At 34.2% G+C, this 25,283-nt stretch overlaps 1 protein-coding gene across 7 annotated transcripts in view; it reads right to left on the minus strand.

Annotated features, from left to right (window-relative positions):
* The window catches only part of GRID2 (glutamate ionotropic receptor delta type subunit 2), a 1,297,966-nt gene that overhangs the window by 511,198 nt on the left and 761,485 nt on the right, over window positions 1-25,283 (minus strand). For all 7 annotated transcript variants that reach the window (XM_074343780.1, XM_074343790.1, XM_010953544.3 and 4 more), the window contains 2 exons: window positions 9,368-9,421; window positions 1,768-1,941 (listed from right to left, as the gene is read on the minus strand). In XM_074343780.1, coding sequence (XP_074199881.1) covers window positions 1,768-1,941; window positions 9,368-9,421 — 228 coding nt within the window. The remainder of the gene's footprint in view (window positions 1-1,767; window positions 1,942-9,367; window positions 9,422-25,283) is intronic.

The raw sequence follows: 25,283 nt of genomic DNA on the forward strand, positions 1-25,283 counted from the left end.
TATTTGTTCCCTGATTTCGAGGAACTCATTAATCGAACCAGGACTGTGCAGTTAGGCGAATATGCTTTAAAATACTGTGTAGTGACTTTCTGCTTTACCCATCTGTACATTTCCTGCTATCTCTTTTGATAGAAGCAGCCTTTTAACACCTCATAATTTTCTAAATCAAAGTTCTTTCACATTTTTCTCCATTTAAAATTCAATCACTTCCACATCAATTACACTCATGAGCAATTAATATGAAAAGATGGGTCATTAGAAGCATAAAATGTTAACCTTATTTATGCTTCAGAGTGGCTTACTTAGACCATTGCCTTCTCCCTAATTACATTCAAACCCACAGATATTTACAGAGGTGGGTATGATGGGGGAAAGAGAGATAGGTGAGTACTTTATGTGATTTTATAATGCCTTGTCCTGGAGGGAACTTATTCTAAAAGAGCTTAAAATCTAGCAGGAAAGTTCTATGGGCAATAATCCTGGAGCCAGATGCCTGATAAATATACACTGCTCATTACAATGGTAATAAGTATGAAGAAAAAGCTGGATAAATGGTAATTTATCTAAAAAATTCAAAGCTGACTAAAGATAGGGAAGCTGTGGAGTCATCGTTCAGGAAGTCTGCAAAATCAACTCTTCTATTTAGTATCATTGGGAATGAACTATTTCTCCTAGGATTATTTTTTCACACTGAACATCTCTGAGAACTAAAATGTTTTCGATACTGAATGTTTTGAAGAAATAGGTTTCTAAAATATATCATACATTTCTTTTCACTTTTGAAATTGACCATGACTTTCATCTTTGTTGATATTGTAGGTTTACTGTTTAAATATTAACTAACATGCTGGCAACATACTACAGTGATACCCTTAGGAACTGTTTTATGATGTAGAGCTGTTTTACAGGGAAATCTCTCTTTTGATGGGATATTTGAACTAGTGTATTTGTTTGATTTCTTCTTTCTTGTCTCTTGCCTATCTAAAGAGCACTTCTTATGGAGCTCAATTCTTGTCCATGTGCCTACCTTTGTTATATCTCCTTCAAACTGACATACTGAGATATCCAGTGCAAAGAGAAATAAAACAAAAAAAGATCCTGATAGGATTTTCCTTAAGAAAAAGAAATAGGCTCCAGATGAATATTAAAAGGGAATTTTTATGAGCAAGCTGTAAGGACTTGGTGGATTTTATTTTGCTGCTCAGAGATTGTATTCATTTACTTTCAAATTCTTTGTTGTATTCTGAATAGCAAAGGTTTCAGCTACATCTCATCTGAGTTTATAGCACTACAGCAGTTTTTGGACTTCTAAGTTGTTTTTTTTTTTTTGGTGCAGCTCTTCAAACCAGAAATTAATCTTTAAAAGAAAAAAAAAAAAAAACTTCTATGTCCTTGTTAAGCCAGAAAAGTCAAACATATTTATTAGCTTAATGCTTTGGAGTTTGGCATTAAAGAGTATTAATCACAAATTCTACCATGAGAAATGTTATCAATCTACTTGCTGAAAAGAAAATAACCTTTACTTATTATATTTTTATTAAACAAGGATATATTTTTATTAAACAAGGATATATTTCGCTGTAATGAGGTCAGACCGATCAAAGATGGATTCTTAGTGCTCTCTCCATCAGATTTATGAAATTGCTAGCAGAGACGAGTTCAGAAAATGAAAACGTGTAATTCTGAATGCAATGCCACTGGAAAAGCTCTCTCCACAATCGCCCAACATAGCATCCTTGAAGAAATATCCTGGCACTTAGAACATACCTCCATATTCTGAGCAAATGGATCCTTTGGATCACACAACGTTGAAGATATCCGATGATTGCCACGGAAACATCGCTGACTTATATTCTGGGGGACTGGAAATGTCTGTCGAATAATCGTTAACCTTCCAATTGACCGTCTTACAAGTTCCTGTACATCCAGATCGTTTATTTCCTGTAAGATAAGATAAGAAATGGAAGAATTAGAAATGCTTTATTTAATACAGTAACAGAAACACAAAACTATCAATGAGTTGTTATCTGGAAATGCTAAGGGATCCTGTTACTGTAATACATTTGTTTAATGCTTAGCTCACATCCAAATGAAAACAACAACACACATTCATTAAAATAATCAACTCATTTGTAGTTGCTGTCTGTACTTCAAATTATATACATTATGTATATAATTAATTAATACTTAAATAATTTGAAACACAGCAATTGACTTAAATATACTTTATCAATAATAAGTTTATAGTATATTGAAAACTTCAGAAAAAAATGTGTTGTATAAACATTGGGAAAAGTCAGAAAGTAGGTTGCTTTTATGCTTAATTATTCGTTAATGGATTTCAAAGTACCTTGAGTACCTAGGAAGATAGTTGCAATGTAAGAGTAATATATATCGTTCTTAGCAATGAAAAATTGGGTTCTTAAATAAGATAGGTAGAGAGACAAAGAGGAGATGTTATTTTCAAAAAGACTTTTCCTAATGATTTCTTTGAACTATTGATGTTAATTCATACATTTCTCTTGGTAAGGAACAGATAAAGTGCTCACTAACTGTTGAATAATTAACTGAGTATATAATTGTGGTCTTAACATAAAGATGGAAAATTATGTTGATTAATATAGTGTGAGCTCCAGTGCTCTTTATACAAACCAATACTATTTTGCATGTGAGCATTTGTGAAACTCAAGGAAAAGCAATTTCTATTTCCTTTTCCCCACCAACTCCTAACTCCAGACTTAAATTTTAGGATTTGACTCAATCATAAATGTAGAAGTAATAAAAATAAAATATTATTTTTACAACATACACCTGTTCTAATTGAACATTGTTCTAATTGGAATTTGTCAGAATAGAAGTGATCAGAATAAATTTAATTTTAATGCAGTCTTTTACTTAGGCCGTTTGTGCTTCAAAGTGCCCATTTGGAACCTTTTAAACCAATGAAGTCTTTACAATTAATATATCATTGGTTTCGATAGATTCTTATGGCAACAGAAATAAAAGATTTGACACAAGAGACATTTTGGACTGGAGTGAGCCATTTCTCAGTTTTGTTTCAAAGACTTATAACAGAATAATGGAAGAGAAAGAGATGATTTACAAGTGTATATTTTCTTCATTTCCTTACTAAGCTAATCACATATTATTCTTTCTTATAGCACATAGTGGCTTTAAAATTCATCCTTTACTTATGATCTTTATGAAATACAGATTTTTCTGAAAATAAAATAACACCTGCCATCAGCTATATCTAGTGTAATATCCTGGATTTCCGGTTGATTAATCCTTAATGTACCATAAAAAATGATTTTCCTCAGTTTAAAATGCCGTCTTTTTCCTTTAGTGTGTGTCATTTCACTGGCCACCAAAATTTCTGCCTGGCAAAAAGCAGGTCACTTTTTAATTCTCTGTCATCTACTCAGAGTAAAATTAGTGTTCTGTCAACTCCATTTTAAGCCTGAACTTTAACCAGAAAACTTTAAAAGTTAATTAATATTGCTATTCAATTATCTTTACATTTAAAAAAATTTCATATTGTGCAGACAGGAATTTTCATTTAAAAGGACAATGAAAAAACTAACTTTTCTCATAACCTTGACTAAGTTGTGTTTTATACGTGGTCTTTTTTTCTTTAGCAGGAGATTTATCAACATTTTGTCAAACAGCATCATTTCTACATGTTCCACTCATGGTGAACTACAAATCAGAATATTAGAACAAAAACTTACATTTATTAAGTCCTTACTATATATTAAGCAAAATGCTAAGTACATAACCTATTATCTTATTTACTGCTAAAAATTACATTCTGATTCAGATACTGTTATTCTCACTGATAAACAGGAGATTCCAAGCTCTTCATTCAAAATATTCTCTATTCATAGTATGAATTCATAAATGTCATCACAAGAGACATTTCTGAAATAATTATACAAGAAATCCATTTTTACTTACAGGAATTATTTAGATTAATATTCATGAATGGTAGGAATTAAAACTCTAAAGATATATTATTCCAGCATTTAATAGCCTGATGACTCTACAAGGAATGATAAAGTCATCTATCATGAGCTAAAGTCTTTAAGAGGACTATTTTTAAACCCACAAAAGGAGATGGTTAACTTTTACAGGTTCTAAAAGCTGAAGTTCTCAGGTGTCTAAGCGACTATATCTGAGAAAATGTCAATTTGAATTGAGTATATTTTGCCTATTATTATTTGGGAAAGGAAAAAGAAAGTAATTTTCTGGGAGGAAAGAATCTGCCATTCTGAATGAAGTTAACAGACAGTCTGTCACAAAAAATTCACTTGCAGTCTTAGTTTTGACACCTGATCTCAAAAATAGTTTGATAGTGATATGAAAACTTGATTAGGCAGCTGCTTTATATTTACAGAACTGCATTTTCAAAAGGTGCATTTCAAGAGTAGCAGATGCAATGTTATATAAACACTAAAAGCCAAGGGAATCCTTAATCTATCAAGAGATATTTTAAATGAAAAAGAAATCCGTAAGTAAACTTCTGTATTAAAACATGGAACTACTGTATAATCTACTGGAATCTATACTGTTCTAATGCTCTGAACTTTAAAAATGTTTAAACCATCTGATTTTTTAAAATAACCATGTGAAGAACTAGTTTGCCACTCACTCTCTCAAACAGCCCATACTACCCAAATGTGCTCATCTCTATAAAGACATACACATTTCCTTTATTTGAAAGAATTTAAAGACGCTAAATTATAAAATTATTTTTCTTTTTTGTGTTATTTTTTGACTAAGTGTATTTATGAAATAAGAACTAACAGTGCAATACAAATAAACAAATACATTTTAGTGTACCTAACTTTTCTCAATTTTTCTTCTTTAGGAGCAAGGCATACAGTCTTTTTCCCCCAAAATAATTTACATGGATAATCAAAAATTATTAAGAATCAAGTCAATAAATCCAAGAGAAGATTCTTGTTCACTTTGCTGTGCCAGTTTAATGTAGGATGGACTCTGAACTGTGTAAGAGACAAGAAAGAGGAAAGCTAAAATATTTGGTAGGGATACAACTCCATCCAGAAACAGCCACTTCCCAGAACAAATCTTTTAGGAAAACTGGATCACTCCTGAATCCTTGTAGGGTATCAGCTTTAGGCTTAAGTTAATAGAATTCTGGTGAAGGAAAGACTCTCAAAATCCATTAGATCAGATGCCAATCTCTACTATATAAACTATTTCAGAGAAGGGGCCCCTTCCTCCTTTTCCTGTTCTTTTATTTCTTAAAATGTTACAAAGTTCTTGGCTCCTAGTAGATACTTATTAAATACTGATAAATTTAAAAAACAAATGAATGATAAAAAAAAAAAAATGAAGACTTTACCCAACCACCTTCTAAAGACAGATGCCTACAACTGTAAGTACAGGCACTGGGATGATTTAATAATGTGATCTATTCTAAATAAAGCAAATTTTAGTAATGATATTAAGCAGTGTACTATGTGGTGTCATTTAAAAAGATTATGCTTTTCGTTGGTATTGTTTTGCTGATACGTTTATATTCTTCATGTTATTGCAAAGATGACCCTTTGATGCTTCCATCAAGTTTAATGTTAATGCGAAATAACTTATACAAATATTATGAAATGTGAAACAACACCAGCTGTAGACTGTAAGAACAGGAAGAGGAGCAGAATGGCAGCTTTCTGCTTGACATATTCATTACACACTTAGGCTTTTCAAATCTCAAAAGAACAATAAGAACTTCTCCTTAACGGCACAATTCAGTAGTGATTAACAGAAAATAATGGCTTAAACTATTTAAATAAGAAGTCAGGACACCAAAGGTCAGGCTGAGTATCAACAGCTAATAGAAGGGTGCGCATAGCATTATGCTAAACAGTGCATAGCTTCCTATCTGAATGTCTAACTTTTGTAAAACTTAAATAAAGTGCTAGGCCATCTGCTTCAGGACCCTGAAGGGATGACAGTACTTATGTGGAAAGGCTGTTCTGTGCTTCAGCCACTGATTGCAGGGAGAAGATAAATACCATTACCAACTACTAACAGATGATTGATTACACCATATGAGCTAGCACGGACTCTCATTATTATAGCACACTTGATGCAAATGAAAAAAATACATTGTTTTCAAGTTTCAACATCAATTTGTATCATGATGCACAATGCCAACTTTGATTTATAGTTTCTCTTTGAGAAACTGTTGGTGCAATAAGATTAAATAAATGTTTGCAAGCCATTTTAAAGTTAGCAACAAAATAGTAGCTACACAAACCAAACTAGACACATTCGTGATTCCCATGTTCAGTCAAAATGGGCATCTGCATGTTGTTGGGTTTTGTGGTTGTTGATCCTTTTAGAGTCTATCTTCCTAGCAAATTTGAGAAATCCTTGTTTCTTCTTTTATGGAGACTAGGGTAAATTATGATTCATCCATTATAAACAGGACTGTAAGTGAAATAAAGGTAGTGAGACTCAAGTTTCCTTTGGAGAGAATGAGGTGATTGAATGGAATCACATGGAAGAATGGGTGCTGACCACAGATATATTGAAGGATGGTCTTTGTTCGGGATGAAAATACAGAAAATATGCTTGATCTCTGAGTTGTAACCTAGCTTAGAAAATATAATGACCAAGGTAAACAGTGTGTGCTGTGAACATCAAATTTTTCAAAGGTTAAGTAGTACTGACTTGCCATCTTGCTAAAACGACATCTCTGCTCAAGGACTAGCAAGGAGGGCTGTGGGTAAAACAGAGATAAGAGTTCCAGTAATGGTAAAGTGAATTTATAGTTATGACAGTTTACAGTAGAAAACCCAAGTGTGAAGGGGAGAAAAGAACTGAGGTCTTCTATACTGTCTTCTACACTTCTAGCATTTATTGAGTTATTTGCTGGTTAGATTGCTTTGTTTGTGTGGATGTTTTCTTTGCAAAATGGTGGCCCAAATTATGGAATGTCCATTTGGAGACATCATTCGCCCTTCTAATATTTTATGAAATAAAATTTAGTAAGTTCAACAAAAGGAGTTATAATATTTATTAAATATATATTAAAATATAACTGTATTATTCTTTCCAAGATAATCATCATCAATGAAACACATGATAGTTTATTCAGTCAGATTTCCTCTTTATAATATGAAGAAGCGATTTCTTCCACAGTACAAGCTGACAAATAAGCGTTAGACAGACGGCCACTGGTATTCTGGAAAGCTCTCTTTACCTGGGTTCATACTTTTAATATTCAGGTATAGTGCTAGAAGTTAAATTGAATATGGAAAAAAGTTAATTCAGGGGTCCCTTCTGCAATCTTGCCAAAGAATAGAAAGGAATGGGCATTTCCATTTATACATTATAGGTATTAATAGGCTTGATTAATCCATGTCTCTAAGGAGGCAAGAAATCACTTTTTTCCCCTAGTCAGCTCTACTGATGCAAACAAGTAAAATGGCTCCAGCTTGTTTTACAACAGAAAAGCCTGTGTGGTCTATCCACCGCCGTCAGTAGGTGGGGAATAAAAGCAAGGTGAGACAAAAACAGGAATTAGGAGGAGTCTCTACTCCAAAAAATAGTAGCCTAGAAAATAATAAGCTAAAGACAAAAAGTAACAAGATATGGATCCTCTAAGATTGAAATTTAGGTAGCAGAAATTTCAAAAATATAATCTGTAAGGAAAATTATCGAAGCAAAAGAAAATGAAGTAAGAACAATCAAAGCTTTAGGCTGGAAAGGACTAAAAGGTTTTACATTCCATTATCACCTCTTCATAGTTGTGTAAATTTTGGCAAACTGTTTAATTTATTTGAACCTTAGATTCCTTGCAGAAAAATAGAAATGAAAATACCTCATTTGAAAAGTTATTATGAAGGTTTGTTAAGTTTCCCTTTTCCTTTTACTCTATCTTGATATCTAGTCATTCGAGACGGAAACTTGAGTGGTATTAGAACATTAAAGTTATTAAAAACTTTATTGAAAAGCAGATCTCACATACACACATTATCTGTGGGGATCTCAGAAAAACACATCCTAATTTGACGTAAGAAATTCACTGACAAATCATGTAGACCTAAAGTTTGGCAGACCAACAACAGATTTGTAAGATGTCTCCAGTGCCTTTAAATTGAGTGAAAAAGAGCCAACAAGGGAGCTAAAACTCCATCAGTGATGTGTGGTGCAGGAGAAACCACTTGAACTGAGAACCGGTTTTACTTTTCTGTGTAAGAAGAGACAAATCATATGCTTTCCATGGCCCTGACTCCCTCATTACTTCATAATAATATTTAGCGTTCAACAAAATAATGTGTGAGAAAGTGATCTGTGAACTTCACCGTGCTCTTCTCATTACTGCAGAACTATTTATTGTCTTTTGTCAGGACTGTGTTACGGATACTGGATAATACTTCACTTAATTTTTATCATGAACTTGTAAAGTAAATGTTACTACACATACAAACAAAGCAACCTGAGGCACAGGATGATTATACTATATTTCCATAGTAACACGGCTAACCAGTTGTATAGCCAGGATGGAGCCGATCTGGCTAATTGCAAAACCAGTACTCTTGCCCAAAATGCTGTTTTGTTCCTGAGACAAAACTTGTTATTCAATCATTCAATATTTAGTATCTATTGATAAATAATACATAATTTTTATTCATAAGTGATAGTTAACGTTGAATCCTAGGTCTCGTTGAGAACAGATTCACATGATCTCATTATTTATCCCTGACTGACCTCTCACTGTCCTCTCCAATTCTGACTGGCAGGTGCTAATAGAATAATTTGTTTCAGAGGGCTCGAATATTGTAATAGTGTATTTTTATCTTATGTATGGTCCTTAGAAAATTCAAAAAACTTTCACAAGGGATTTGACAAGTGGGTGAATTTTAAAACAATAGTATTGCTTTATGAAAAGAAAAACAATCTGCTCTTGTTTATTCATATTCATGTGCTGAACTATTTAATCTTTGTGTAAAGGGGGGTGGATATAAAAGTTCTAGAAACAACAGTAAAATATAAATGGAACATAAGCACTCCACTGGGAGGAATTCACTGTGCTGACAAAGAAGAGTGTACTTTTCATAAAGATGATCTCCCGAAGTAGGCAGTGTGTGCCAACGGAAAAGGCTAAAAGATGTTCAGTGGGGAATACGTTCTCCATGTATTTCATTCATGCAAAGTCCTTTATAATTAAAAAAAAAAAAAACTCCTTATTCTATTTTTATCTAACAGCATCCACTCAGTAAGCTGAAAGTTTACTTTGTGTTCTGTCTCTTGGTAGAAATTCAAGGCCCTAGGAATGCTGTGACGATACATATGAAAACAGGACCCTGAGTTAACAGCAAGGTTTAGTTTAGTTTACCTCATTTATAATGATCCAGTGACAGTCAAAAGCAACCAAATTCGTCTCCACAACCTGGAAGAGAAAAGAACCCAGTTATCAGTCAGTATTAATTGTGGAAAACAAACCAAACTAAATAGATACACTTGCCAAATGGCAAAAAATGTATACTACACGTTAGAAAGGTCTGTGTTACTCAACTGAAGATGGAAACCATTAGTAAAACACTGTGGAAGCATGTGTTCATCTTGTAAATGCACTGTAGACTTGCTAATTAAGTTTGAAAATATAATCAAAAGCCTAGAAAAACAAAGGCTTCAATTGAAAAAAAAATGTAAATAACACTTTAGTGATTTTAACTTAGAGTAGAGTTCCAATCATATTTCCTACTCCAAATAAATTTTGATGACCTTCTATTACGTACCTAAGAAACACCTAAGTACATATTCCTCCATAATCTGGCTCTAACTTAACATTCTTATCATCTACATCCCTGTGTATGTGTTTGTTATTGTCTTGACAAAGTAAAATGCTCTATGTTCTGAAAAGTTTTGTGCAAGTGTATTCTAAGGAGATCCAATCATAAAATTACCTGAATGTAAAGACTAAACGCAATAAACATTTATACTAACATATGTTATAGGTGGGTAATTTCAGTAGCTTTTAGACCACTAGTAACATGAACAGAAAGAAAACTTATGTTAAAAGAAAAGTGAACTACATGTAGGCAACAATCTTGTCTGGATAGCTATGGATAAATTGATTTGAAATGATCCTCAGCTAAGGACCTAAAAGTGACCCTCCTCTGTGTGTGTGTGTGTCTCTGCGTGTGTACAGCAGAGGTCACTTTTTTTAATCAAGGTTTCCATTCTATCCAGTTTATCATACATATTCTAAGACATGTTTTATAACTCATGCCATGGAGCAAATAGATATATAATAGGTTAAACTGATTTGAAAGAGATTATTCTGTTATTTTCAGCAACAATACCTGCAGATTACGTTTCAACTGAAGATACTTTCTAATAGCTAGCAAGGAATTGTTATAAAGTGTAAATTACTTTTGAGGGTTATTCTTTGAGGGTATTCTGAGAAATACCTACTGAAAGATGCACTGAATTATGAAAAATACAAATGGAAATATATTTTTATGTGATTCAACACTTTCTTAAAGTATATAATTATTTGCAGAATTCAAAAAAAATTTGGTATAAACTTTATACCATTTCCATATACATCATATAGATTCCTATGACCTTACTAATGTGTATATATAATACAGTATCATAGAAGTAAGGATATGTTATCTATTTTTGAGTTATATCATTATTATCATTTTTTGAACTAATGCTCAACTTCTAGGTGAAACTTAATGTAGAAAATACGACTCATGCAGTTTTCAGTTTTTTCAGCTTTAGCTAAAAAAAAAAATTACTTTATACCAGTAATGACACCCTTTATTTCTAATTTTATAACTATTTTTCTTTAATCATCTTAGACAAATCATCAGTAATTTATTAGCAACAAAGATGTTAAAAAAACAAATGAGAATGCCATAAGAATTTAATGGAATACAAACTAGAGACTCAGATATAAGCAAAGTAGTTCTCTGTATTAAAAAAAGAGCGAGAAATTATATTGAATATGGGGGGAAAACCCACATGACTAACATATAGAAATACGAAGTATTTATAGAAAAGAGAATGAAAACCAAAATATAGATTGAAAGTACTTCTGGAACAATATTATTAGTAGAATGAAGAAATGACTCAATTTAGCCTAAATTATCCCTGTTCAGACAATGTGTACCGTGTGGCAAGATAAAGCAAAATGCAGTCTATGAGAACTCTGTATTAACCTGTAGAACCTAAGTAAAGACTTATTTTGTGCAACAAAATTTATGAAATAAGTAGAAGGTAAGAGTTACCTTCTTGATATGATAATGATAACATAATACTGTGTCTATAATGATAACACTGATAATGTGTCTAGACCACAAAATTTACTCAACTTTCACACTTTGTCTTGAAATAAACTTTCAGGCAGAAGCAGAAAATAGTATATTGGTACAGGCTCAATCGTGTGTTTCAGTAAAGGAGAAAGGCAAATATTTCATCTAAGGCCATGATACCACTAGCCATACCACCGTCCTTTGCTTAGGAAATAATCTTCTCTTACTCCTGTCTCTCTTTTACTCTTGAATACTAAACTATAAAACATTTTTCTTTATATTTTTGAAACGAGGAAAAACTATGAGCACATTACAGCAGATAAAGAAATAAATCATTTATCACAATAGCTCAAGGTCATGGAGCAGACCCCACTTCCCTACTCCATGAACTAGTCTTACGCTAACGCTGAAACCAACCTCTGCTATGTTCAGACATTGCATTTTGGGTCTACCTGTTAGAGTAACTTAGCCTATCTTCTTTATTGCAATGCATTTTTACTAATCTCAGCTATGTGCCTTTTTCTAACCTTAATTAATTTTAATAAACACACTTATTAGAGTAATTTAAAATTCTGTGATTTTATAAAAGCATGATTTCAAAACCATGCAATATCTGTTGGCCTTTTCATGAATACTGAATGTTCAGGGCTTTTTTTATGAGCCCACTGTTCTTTGGGGAAGGAAAATAAATTATACCAGAAAGGTACTTAAGCATCTGGAGGTAAATGTGCCTCGTCCCTTTAATTATACAAGATATACATGGATACACAACTAAAATCCATGCTTTACTGTGGCACCATATTATAAAGAAGCTCTGAAACTTTTTTATTGCTATGTTGTACACAGAAAGTTAATGCTTCCACTCATTATTTGAGGAACTATCCACTAAAAGAGGACTATAATTTCCTTAGGTCTAGGTTAACATCTTCATGCATAACTAATGAGCTGGCATAACTTCTCTGATTTTTTATAATTGAATGTTACTAAAAGAGAGCAATGCAAAAAGCCACTAATTAAAAAGGTAACTGATATCTGTAATGGTGGAACGAATATTTAGTAAGAGGCATAAAAAGGTGATGGGGAGATCACTAGCTTAGATTTTGGAAACCGACTATGTATCTATTTATATTATGTATATTCTTACATATTATTAAATATCTATATATAACCTACTATTAAACATATATATATACATACACACACATATACACCCAGAGAAGTGAAAATTACAGTAGAGTTAAAAGAAAAGATAAAAAGGAGTGATAATGTTCTTTATCCTTTTCACATCTTATAAATCGAGCTAACATGTAGTGAACATTCTTATAAAAGACATATTTACATAAAAAGAAATTCTCAGCCATTTGTGTAGACAGCAAATGTCAAACAACTAATTATAAATCCCAAATCAATTCATCTAATAATTTTTATATTTGTATTAATCACTTTCCATTTAATATACTTCAGCCTAGGTAATGCTGTAACAAACTACTTTCATTACTAACTTGAAGGACTGAATTACTTCTCGATAAAGGATTCAGAAGTGATTGTACGATATCCTAGACTATTTTAAGCCTTTGTATTTATTTCCAGTTATATTAGAACTTAGAGAAAACTATTCCATTTTCTCATCTTCCTTACATAAGTAGCACATCTCCTACTTCAGCAGTAAATATATTTTAAGCCAATGAAAAGGATTAAGCAATTTGATGGAAATTTTTTCAGTGGGAACATAGTTTACATCTAACTGCATTACTGTTGTAGTTGTTTGGTCTCATTCTGTGGATTCTTATAGATGTCTAGCAAGTTATTCTACCCTAATTGTATTTCTTTAACCCAAAACTTCCAAAAATTTTTGACTGCTATGAAATAATGACGGTCCTAAAATAATATAGACTTTATTACCATAATAATAAGAAACACTGTCTAAAACATCACATTATGCTTGGGCTATCAAAAGAAAGTAGCAAGTCAGTAAGAAAAAACTATCCAATGGGGACTGTAGAAGGTTCAGTTACAAAATAAGAAGAAGAAAGGACGTATGGATTCCTCTTAGTAATCTGTTCCCTCCCCTCTTGCCCCACACCTCCCTCTTATCACTACACACATGCACGTTAATAACGAGAGGGCGCGAGGTGCACGTTCACACGGAGCTGCTGCCACAGCGATATACAGAAACATGGTCATAACAAATAAGACTACCCCACCTCCCAAGAAGCTGAGCTTACTTTTAAGAGAACTGAACAAAAAAGGGGGAAAAAAAATCAAGTCCTGTCAGGAAGACAAGTGATGAGTAAGGACAGACCATCTGTCACTGGCAGGGACTTTAGAACTTCTGAATCTTTAGAAAAGCCCAACAATTCATCACCATGTCTTCTATCATCCGTTCTCAAATCTTTAAGATGTGCTAAATATAAGACAATCCGAAGCAAAGAAACTGCCAGTGCGTGTAGCTCACTGGTAATAAATGCAGAACAGTTCCTACAAGCTCAGAGGACAATTTAATTGACTCAGTAATAACAGCAGCATGCTGTTTTTCACTCAACCTTGTGGCTTAACTAAATTAAGCTTACTCCCTTTGCAGGATGTACGAAATAATACACATTTATGGAAAGGGTTCCCGTGCTCTGTGCACCTGCAGTAACAAAGATATCAAGCGTTTGCTTCCTACTCCTGCCCATTCCAAACCGTCCAGTGGAGTCCTGAGTGAGTGGCGTGCCTGGGGAAGGACACCAGCAGTTATTTGGAGCGAGTGGCCAGAGAAATACTAACAGGCTACTCCCTTCCTGGCTCCTGATCTATTGTATTATACTCATCTCAGCATTTCAGTATTCTGTGGGAAATTACTTCCACTAAAATTTGTAAGCACTGTATGGCCAAGTAGATTTAGAGATGCTAAGTTAAGCTATGTGAAATAGATGTCATCACTGCACTAATCCTCAAAGCTTTTAACAGGTTAATATCAATACTGAAATATACTTAACCTAGGTCATATTAATCCATAATATTGTTTCATATATTATTATTTTGAGCGTATGGCTTCAGACTTAAGAGCAAGACCTCTAAAATCAGAGTTTTCTCCATTTTCGTAAATGTGACTTTGAACAAGTTACCAACTCTGTAAGCCTCAGTTTCCTCATTTGTCACTAGGGTTTATGATAGTGCCTTCATGATAGAATCATGACAAAGATTAAATGCAAAAATAGCACATAGTAAACTCTCAGTAAATACCAACTCCTCATGTTTTAATAAATGTGCTTTATGAAACTCCAAGAGAAGATGTTTAGAATGTAAGAATATTCCAAATGAATTTGACCACAGAAACCATTTCCACTACAAATCTCATGGGATTAGCAATTCTTGGGAGATACAGACTAGAATCAATTTAATTTAGTCACACATTTCCAAGAGTTCTAAATTTTTATTGAAGCACCATGAGGAATATTTAAATTTTAAAAGCATAGTTTTATAATAGTTCTATAGGGAATGCAACTAACAAAGGAAATTTTCCCCAGAACACAGAAAAACAAAAATTGAATTACCATATCTTACGTAAAACTCAAAGGTATATGTAATAGTTGTGATCAAATAGTAATACTTGTTCTTTCCTTTAATGTTTTTCTCCATTTCTAATTAAACAAAATAAGACAAAACCAAACCAAACCACTATCCTTCCTCCAATAAAGTTCAAAAGGGAGTATATCACGTATAAAGTTTATAATGCGTAGAAGATTTTTAGCAAGGAGTTCCTGGATTTATAGTACAAACTCTACATCCAGTTTCCTAAGTGTCACACACCAGTAAACCGTACTACCACACAGTTCTGCTAAAAAACACAGTGAAATTAAACACTATAATTCTCAGAAATGCAGAGTGACAATGCAAAGTTGCAGACTTCTTAAGATACACTAAACATGTACCTGACTTTGTTTTGTTTTTTGTTTTTAGCTGATCTGGTTTTCGATTTTCTTCTCACTAGAAGAACTAAAGCCACAGTATCAAGAGGCACTGGAGTATCATTTGTGCAGATTCCATTTTTAAATACCAAATATATCCAGCAGATGGCATCAGTAATCTCTCATGCTGGTAGTGGGCAGCAAGAAGATACTCTGAAAAGACTGTCTTGTTTGCGTTTCCCCTTGAGCTCAGCATGGATCCCCAACTCTTCTGTTCTTATCCAAGCAGCCACTATCTGCCATCCCACTCTGTGCCTTTTGCTTTAGAATCTCTGCTCTGATCTTCCAGCTGGAAGACCACAAATACACTTTCATCCAAATCCTCTTGCCATTACTGCCAAAGTTATTTCATAAACGGATATGCTAGAATTATTGTTACTGCTGTGCAGTTGGGGCTTCCCACACCCCCTGGGAGATGGAAATATGCCACCGCTGAGATTTGGCCAACAGTATGCTACCTGCTACGCCTCTTAATGTGGAAAGACGGGCACTAACGTAAGAAAACACAGAATCTGTGTTCATCATATGGCACAGATCCACCTTCCTGTGTGCTATATTATTGAACAGAGATTGAACAGTGGTTAAAAGTAAATTCATGATTTCAAGACTTTGCCTGTTGAGGATGTAAATAAATATTTGACAGTTGTTTCCAGTGCAAGTGATCACGGTGTTGTTGTTTTAATTCTTTGTGAGTTTCTGCTTCCACTGAGATTCTTTTCGATGTCAGCTCTAGTGATTAAAGGTACATTATCCCCAAACAATTAGGAAAAGCAGTGTTTGTTGAAGGACCACTCATCCCTTGCCTTGCCTGTTTTATTATATTCTAATCTGTTAACTTTTAGCACAAGAAAGGAATGACATTAAAATATTTCTTTATTTTAAAAAAAGCTAAATGACCCTTGGCAGAGTAAATTAATTCTTAAGAATATCTGGCAAAAAAGATGAATGTAAGTTATTACTTGGATTTTGATCAGGGCTTAAAATGATTGTTTGGGGACACATTGGAACTTAATTGCTGGGATTTATGCAATAAGACTTTCTTACTATCTTGAAGCAAATAAAGAAAAAGAATCTTATAGAGAAGTCTACTGATCACATCAAAAGACAACACACAGGCCCGTCACAACTGTGAGCTTTCATGCCTTTGCTCTGTTCCTTTTGATCTCTTCTCTATCCTCTCCCTGACAAAGTAGTTCTCAAAATTCAAAGACTGAAGCGAACGCCAAATCCTTCCCCACTCTTACCTCCCCAACCCCAGGCAGTATTGCCCCCCCTTTCTGCACTCTCTAACACTGTGAACAAACCTTTATTCCAGCCTTAATTAGTGTGTAGTTATGTAATTGGCTGTGAGGGCATTGTGTGTTTTATATTCCCCTTACTCCCTGTGCTTCAGCTGGACTGGTTTTCTTCCTGTCCTCAGTATAGTCCCACCTTTGCCATCACTTTGCCTCCTGCATTGCTCTTCCACCCCAGACATGCACACGGCCCTTCTTCCCTTCGTCTAGGTCCCTATCAAAATATTACTCCATCAGGCATGCCTGCTATGATGCCCATCCTTGCCAGTCCCACACACTTAGCCCACATAAGACAAACACACACACACACACACACGTATTTCCTGTCTCTTTCTGTGCACATTAAAATATAAGCTTCACAGAAGGTGAGAATTTCATTTTGGTCACTGGTCTATACCCTTAGAATAATCAGTGAAAGATAGTAGGGTTTCAGTAAAGTTTGTTGCCAGGCACAAGGCAAAGTTTCACTAAATGCTGTTTGTGAAAAAAAGATAATTGTACAGCCTAAACACGTGCTTACACATCTGGGGATCCTGTGGATTTTATCCAGGACTAAACCATCTGATAAACTTGTATTGAAAGGAAGTCACTGGATGGAATTTAATTTTTAAAAATTAAATAATAAGAAAATGACCCAATTCACATTTTATCAACTAGGAGATCTTAATTATTTACACGGTAATGAAGTGCAGAAATACCATATTTTAAATCTTCAAAGGTCAGATATCCTGGAATTTGGAGGCTATGTGGTATTAAAAAAAGAACATTAAATTTGAATAACTGGGTTTGAGTTTAAATGCCAGGTCTTTTTATTAACAGTCAGATATGTTACTTACTCTCTCAGTTCCCTGATTATCTGAATAACACTATTCTCACAGGTGTATAGTGAGGATGAAATGGATGAATGGATCTAAAGCACCTGTAACATTAAGTATCAAACGTGCTGATCTCTTTCCTTTGTTAGCCCTCTTTCCCTTCTTCACTTAGGTTGCTGCAGTAGTTTTGTTCATACTCACAAGTGAGTACAAGTGCATTTGATTCAGTAACTGTTAATCGAATGCTGCTTGTAGCACATCAATAATAATAATAAAAGCTAATATTAATTGAGTGCTTACTATGCGCCAGGCACCAGTGCTTTTATATATAGTAACTTATTTAATGCTCACGATATCCTTATGATGAGAGCTCTACATTTATGTCTGCCTTACATATGAAGACACTGAAGTAAATCATCCAAATCATACAGCCAGGGGTGGAAGGAAGAATGAATAAGTAAATATCCTCTGTACTGATTTCATAGCCCTCTTTCCCCAAGTTTCAGAAACTATTATGCTTTCCTCAAAGTTAAAATATCTACAGTTAAACTGGGTATTGCAGAACACTGTGTGGCATATGGATTTGAACTCCACTGTGTAACTTATTATTGCATCTACTATACACCTTTGAGAGAAAAGAATGAACCATTGAAGAATCTGAGAAATGCAGGTGGTTTCATGTATCATTCTACACCATGACCATTTGTCTTAAAGTGGTGTAAGAAAACTTGTTTTTCTGTTAGTTGAGTCTTAGTTCTCACATTCTTTTCAGAATGTGAACAACTTGCTATGCTGATTAGCTGATCAAACACACACACACACACACACACACACACACACACACACACACATATTTGGCAGCTAATGCTTACTCAGAGAAAGAGTTATCTGTTCCTATTCTCTCATCAAAACAAAACTTCTGATTGTCGTCACAGGACAAAGGGCCAAAAGCTTCTAGGACAGAAAAATGGATGATTCTTGGGTATTGTAGCAATAAGGGATTAGGAACATTTCTGCAGTTAGTCAGTTAACCAGTTTATTACTACTGTTCTTTGTGTAAATTTGTCATACTCTGGGTTATCAACAGCTCATCACTGATGAAGCCACTATGATTACTGCTTATTAAAAGGCATTCCTAGTTCAATATTTCTGTTATCCCTGGGCTTTTCCAGTATTTCACATGGACTCTGCTTTCTAAAATATCAATAATGATATAATGATAATGACAAGAACTTATTATCAATAATGATAGAAAACGCTGATGATTCTAGAATCAAAAGACTTCACAGGAGAAAATATAAGGTACTTAAGAAACGTCTTAATAATTTTGATACTCAAAGTATCCAAAAGAGAAACAAAAGAAAAGAAAAATGTGAACTTCCGTGGCCATATTCCTGAAGTAATTGTGTTGATCATTCTCAAGATACTTAAGCTCTGGAGATATGATCCTTGAACTTTTTACAGAATCAAAACACCTTCAAGCTTCCTGATGTTTCTAAGTTTCTTTCATAGCTTTTTCCATTAAATAGTACACCTTGCAGCTGACTATAAAAATGTTTGCAATGGTGTTGGACTTGACAATATGGACACTTTCCAGAATTCCAAGCAACTGACTATCCCGTCTGTGCTATTTCACTGTAGTGAAATAGAAACTATCTTTTTCTTACCACTGACAAATCACCTTATGGTGTTAGAACTGTGTTTAGTAACAAAATGTCAGTTGAAATGGAGGCACCAACTGCTAACTGCTCAAACAAAATGTCATTTGTAGAACAGAATTACAAAGCTTGACAAAGGAACCTGGGCTATGATCGCATGGTGCACGATTATTCAAAAATACCTTACACATTTTAGAATTTTCACTGATCTTAAATCTCTTGATAAATTTTTTCAAGTTTTTTTAAAAAAATTGTTTATATGTATGCTTACCTGTCTGTGTTTACACTGCACAATTTCTACAAAACAACTACTGTTACCCTGAATGCTGTTTAGATGTCTGAGAAGACACTGTTCCTCCTTCCCTAGAAATGGATCACACAGCTGTGTGGCTTAGTGTCACTGCAAAATCATGGCTTCTAACCTTTACCAGACACTTGATTCTAACCAGCAATTCTTTTGCCTGTATGTATCATTCGTTTTGCTCCTTCCCATTTCCCATGGCAGTGACGTTCAACCTTCAGACAGTTCTCCTGGTCCATTTTCCTAACAACTTCACAAGTAGCTGTTTCCTACTTTAAATAACAATAAAGACAGACCAATGGGTAGCGTAGATATGGTTTCAAGCCCTCAAATTTCTGTCCCTCTAAATTCAAAAGCAAAGCAAGCAAACAAAATCCTTATTTGAATAATAATAGCTAACACTTCAGGGTTTGTATTTTGCCCATGAAGCAGCAGTAAACACTGTAGTGCCTTGTAGTGCCATTCATCAGTTAGGTCTCATAACAACCCTGCGAAGGTAGTTGCTATTACTTGCCCCATTTTTACAAAGGAATACACACCATTTTAACTTCATTGCTCTCCTCTCTTCACAGTAAAATAGGCACTCTTTCTCCAAAAAAAGGGACTAATCACTTCAATAGAACTTTGAGTCCCTTTCTTCCTTCCTCCTTAGGGAGTCTGCAGCCTCTGCAGGGTACCTGTAGGATACCTGTAGTGTGCAGGTATCCATACTCTCACACCTTCCATCTCTCCATTTATCACCCATAGGACTCCATATTTCCCAGCACCTAACACATGACCTCTCCACCGACTTGTATAGACAATCTCAAACATTGCCTATGATTGGTTCTATTTTTTCACACCTCCCATTCACATCTCAATCATTCTGGCTTCTATCCACAGCTCCTCTTCCCCCAAAGCCTCTTCATTTGGCTGGCCTCTAAGTGCCTTTCAAGATTCCCCTTCGTCACGATTATCAGCATCACCTCTAAGAAGTCCTCCATGGTCACTACACTCTCTCCTCTATAAATTCCTCTTACAAATGTAGGTATCTAGTTATATTTTAATTATCTTTTTATCTGTTTACTTTTCCACTACGCTGAAATCTTCTTGAGGTGGGGATGGTGCTTTATCTATGTTTACATTCCCAGCCACTAACTCTGAGCACATATCTTGATAGACATTAAATAATTATTGTGAACTGGGTGAGGATTATCATGTTAGAGGGTTTCTTTGCCTCCCAGCCCCTCAGCCCATGTGAGCTGCCTTGCAACTGCAGGTGAAAACAGTTTCCAGCATATTGACATGTCCCATATTAAGAGCTTGTGTCACTTCTTTTCTCTGCCTTGGGACTTTCTCCAGCTTACTCGGCTGCATACGAGCATAACCTAGATGCGGGGGTAGGTTAGTGTCACTGCAGGTCAGTTCTCAACCAACGTGGATGGGAGGATGTAGAAAAAGGCTCCAGTCCCTACCTCCCAGTGGGGTGCCTCTGAGCTATATTCCACACACAGTTTCTCAGGTTTGCTGAAGGACTGAGCCTCATTTGCCCACTTTTGTAATCCATTCTTCGTAACACATTCTTGACTGGCTTTTCTCTTTACTGTCTCATGTTCATCACTTCCTCACTTGCGCTTTTTTGGGAATAACTCCCTAATAAACCATCTGCACCCAAGCCCTTGTCTCAGGATCTGTACCAGGAACTCCAACTAAGTCTGCCTTCCTACAGAAAACACACAATTTACTCCACATGAATAGGGAATAGTTCCTCTAGTTAAAGCGAAGCAATTCCTGAGATGTAGAAAAGTTCTCGAGAAATTAAAATTATGCACAATCTGTCCATAGAAGCTATCTTTCTGTAACAGACTGTCGAGACACTCTCATAATCACTGTGTACAGTGTATTTGAGGCTTCTTTACCTTGGTGATTCTCAATATTAGTACAAATTAGAATCACCCAGAGGGCTTTTTAAACAGATTGTTGGGCCTACTCCAATAGTTTCTGATTGTGAATGTTGGTCATGAAGTCTGAGAATTTGCATTTCTAACAAGTTTGCAGTTGGTACTTACGGCACAGGTTTAGTGAATCATTTTGAGATCCACTGCTTTATAAAAGCCCTGGTCAGGGACTGGGCGTGATGACTTGGCATTGATTCTACATCCATTCAATTAATTTAACAAAACCATTCAAACTTTTTGAGCACCTGAAATATGCTAGCCGCAGTGCTAAGACTGGAGTTGTTCCATTGAGCAAGACAGACCTGGTCTTTGTTCTAAGTGAGATTTCAGCCTAGCCCCAGTAAATGCTTATTAGAAATATGAAAAGTACAATAGTGCCTGCCAGTGTACATGTAACATTCCAGCACAAGTAACTAAGGCCTTACCCCTAATGCATAGAAGAAAAGACAAAAGAATAGAGTAATTTTAAGCCTATTGCTTAAAAATAGTTTCTAATTTGAAGTAAACTTCTTTACACATATTAAATTGTTGCTATTTATACCCCTAATCCTTCTGGCACGAATCATACCTTTACATAAATTATTCAGATCACACAATTTTCCGTTTGTACTGATGGGTTATTATTTACAAGAACTGAATTTTGGAGGTAGGTAAACATTATTTTTATCTTACTATTGTGGGTTTTTCTTTTTTTCCCCCCATCTCCAACTGATAAGGTCAGCCTTGAACTCTGGCTACCAATTAGATCCTTTAGATCCTGAAATAATAGCTGGATTTGCCTGTTCTTTATCTCTTATATGCTCTTTCAGGTTCAACAGTAAGAATCAGTTTTGCTGAGATGTTAAGTAAATGATGTGTCAAGGCTTGTTTTCACTAACTCCAGGCAGATAAAGAGAAAGGAAAAAAAATCCTCTTAAGATTACTGTATATATTTCTGCTCTTTAGTCAGTTTTTCTTTTGAGAGTTATTTTTCATTAGGAATTATACAATGGGACTAAGGTGTGTTTCTGTCACTAGCACTGAAGCCATAAATGCTGTGTGGCACAACTGTGGATTATAATTCGAGGAGTGGCCTGGGTATATGTGCCAGGACTTCCCTGGTCCCTTTTAAAGAGTTACAAACTGATTCTGAATCTCCCACATGCTTCACAGTTTACTTAAATACTCAGCACTGTTTCACAGGATGGTCTCATATTTAGCCTAATTTCACAGTTTACTCAGGTCAGAATGAAAAAGTCAGACAGCAAAGACAGATCTATTAGATGATAATTCCCTGGTCTCCCTCAGACCCAAGAGATGCACTAATGGCTGCAATCTGAGAGCCACCTGTTCTCCTCTCCAGAGAAATTTGAAAACAGTCATAATGCAAGCTGGTTAACAAGCTTCAAAAGCCTTTCTTCTAAGAGGCCTTGAAGACATAAAGATTTCTTTCAGAGTTTTCTGACAGTACGTATTCTTGTGAGACTTAAGGACAAGAACATAGCTGAAGTAAATACCGTTCTCTGATCTGATCAACACAGTTGTTGAAATAGAGTGATCTGTTTTTTACTCGTATGATTGTTTTGTTTTGCAAACACTGGTATAACATGGAGTTCTAAAATATATACATAAATGCCCCACTACAGACTAAGGATTATTGTCTAATGAAGAAAGGGCCTCTGGGAGTTTGGTTTAGCATGCTCATTCCTGCACACACGATTCACTCAGACCTGCAGTATGAGTTACAGTGAGGTTAGCTGAATGCTAGTAAGTTATGACTCCAGTTTCTGTGTAGGTAAATTACTATTACTCTTTTCCAAAGTTATGGTTATATCCATAAGATACTAGCCCCAACAAAAAAAGTTGAACAGTAACCTATCACCATCGAGTCTTCAAATGCAGAATACAAAGGGCAGAATATTGCTATTAGAGGTACTGTAGAAACATAAACAGAATGGTGAATGGTCAGGTAGCAATGGATAGAAGGCATTCTGAGTATAATGAGCAAATTCTGGTTGGCATTTTCCAGAATACAATGGACGGAGATAAACTTTTACTGAAATATTATTAATAAATAAAGTATACTTAAAATGAACTTCGAATAAATGGAAAACTGAGACTGATATTTTTACGTAAATAGTTACATACACTTTGATACAAAGAACTGATATGCCAGGACAGATTGGGTTTAGACAGAAGCAGCTGGGGACACACAGAGGACAATTAACCAAATCTGCTTCTGACAAAAAGAAAAATCTGAATAATATTTTTATAGTTATTTTTTAAATAAGATTTTTAAAAGCTATCCTTAAAGGTGAGAGACTGAAGATTAAGGATAACTACAATACACATAATTTATTATTTGTAAAAACATTCATAAATATATTTAAAGAGAATTTGTTAACAATTAAATATTACATATTAAAAAATCATCGCATGAGCTCAATTATACTCAACAAATTGATGTTTGTAATTATGAAGGCTATAGTAAAAGTCTCTATCTCAACATTTGAGAAGTAGGTGTTTGCTAATAAAGTTAAGATTCTGGTGTACAGAGTGGGAAGAAGCAGATAAGCACTATTTCTTACTAAGTGACCTATAAAAACGAGTGAATTCTTTCTAGAATTTTTTTTTTTTTGGTCATAGAATAAAACCATTAAATGATTATAAAGATTCTCCTCAGTTTCAACCTGCTTTTCTTAAAAATGAGAGTAAAAACCTCCACTTAAAATAAAATATGTCCTCTTTAATCCCTCTAATTTTCTTAAACTTCATCTAGCATATATATAGTTTAAAAAAACATAGTTCACAGAGAACTATATTCAGTGGCTTGTAGTAACCTGTAATGATAAAGAATATGTACATATATATGCATAACTGAATCACTCTGCTGTTCATTGGAAACTAATACAACACTGTAAGGCAGCTATACTTCAGTTAAAAATGGGAAAAATACATAGTCAACTATCTTTATTTGATTTTTTTGATACTTAGAGTTATATTAAGAGATAATAAAATCTAAGATTAATTTCCAGATAACTATTTTTCAAATTAGTTTGTAATTTTTCTGATTTGTCTTAATAAAAATCAAAATCAATTTGCAAAAGAATTTTGAATTATATTGTATATATACTTGAAAAATATGTGTTTTTTTTTTTTTCACTTAAAGCTTTGTGATAAATATCTCTACAAATTAAAGGAGAAATTAGGTCAAAGACTTAAAATATCCAATAAGAATTGTGACTAAAACAATAACAGGAAAGAGAAAGAATTAGGTCAAAGGATGATCTAGCTTTATAGCTAGAACATTGTATCATTCTGCTAAGTAGTGAAATTTTTCTCTGTCCTAATTATATTTGTAAAAATGCATACTAATGGGAAAATCCATCTCTTTAGCTTTGAATATAACTTTAAGAAAACTAATATAACTAAATAATAATAATACAACTAAATAAACAACTAAATATAACTAAAAGAAAACATTTCAAATGGAAAAATGTTCTTGAGAGACAGGCAAAGGACATTTTTAGGGTTGAGAATTACAGATATAATTCAAAACATGGAATATCTCAAACATTTGTTGTTTGAAATCCAACCTATGATTGAAATTGTCAGGTGGTTCATCAAAATGTCAAGGGCTATCCAATCTGCAAAATTTCTGAATGGAGTTGAGGAGACAGTAAATCTTGAATAAAGAATAAGTTTTTCCTGGAGAGCTGAATTAAGTCCTCTTTAGTAAATCAATGGCTGTTTCAATTTATAGAAATCAATAGTGGTTTTTGAGATGTAGTTTAATAAATTTTAAAAATATACAGGATATAAACACAAAGTAAATGTAAAGACACTAGAGTTTGATGTTGTTGTTATTTCAATAAAGGTGAAACAAAAGTGCTAGATTACTCCCTCTCTTAAGATATTTTATTTTGGGGAACAAATTATGACATAAAGAGAGTGAAGCCATTGAGCCCTCTAAATCATGTAAGTTTAAGAAATAATACAAAATATAGATATAAAGACAATTTGACAAGTTTGCACTTTAGTAGTTGTA

Source organism: Camelus bactrianus, chromosome 2 (assembly GCF_048773025.1).
Source record: "Camelus bactrianus isolate YW-2024 breed Bactrian camel chromosome 2, ASM4877302v1, whole genome shotgun sequence".
Lineage (NCBI taxonomy): Eukaryota > Metazoa > Chordata > Mammalia > Artiodactyla > Camelidae > Camelus > Camelus bactrianus.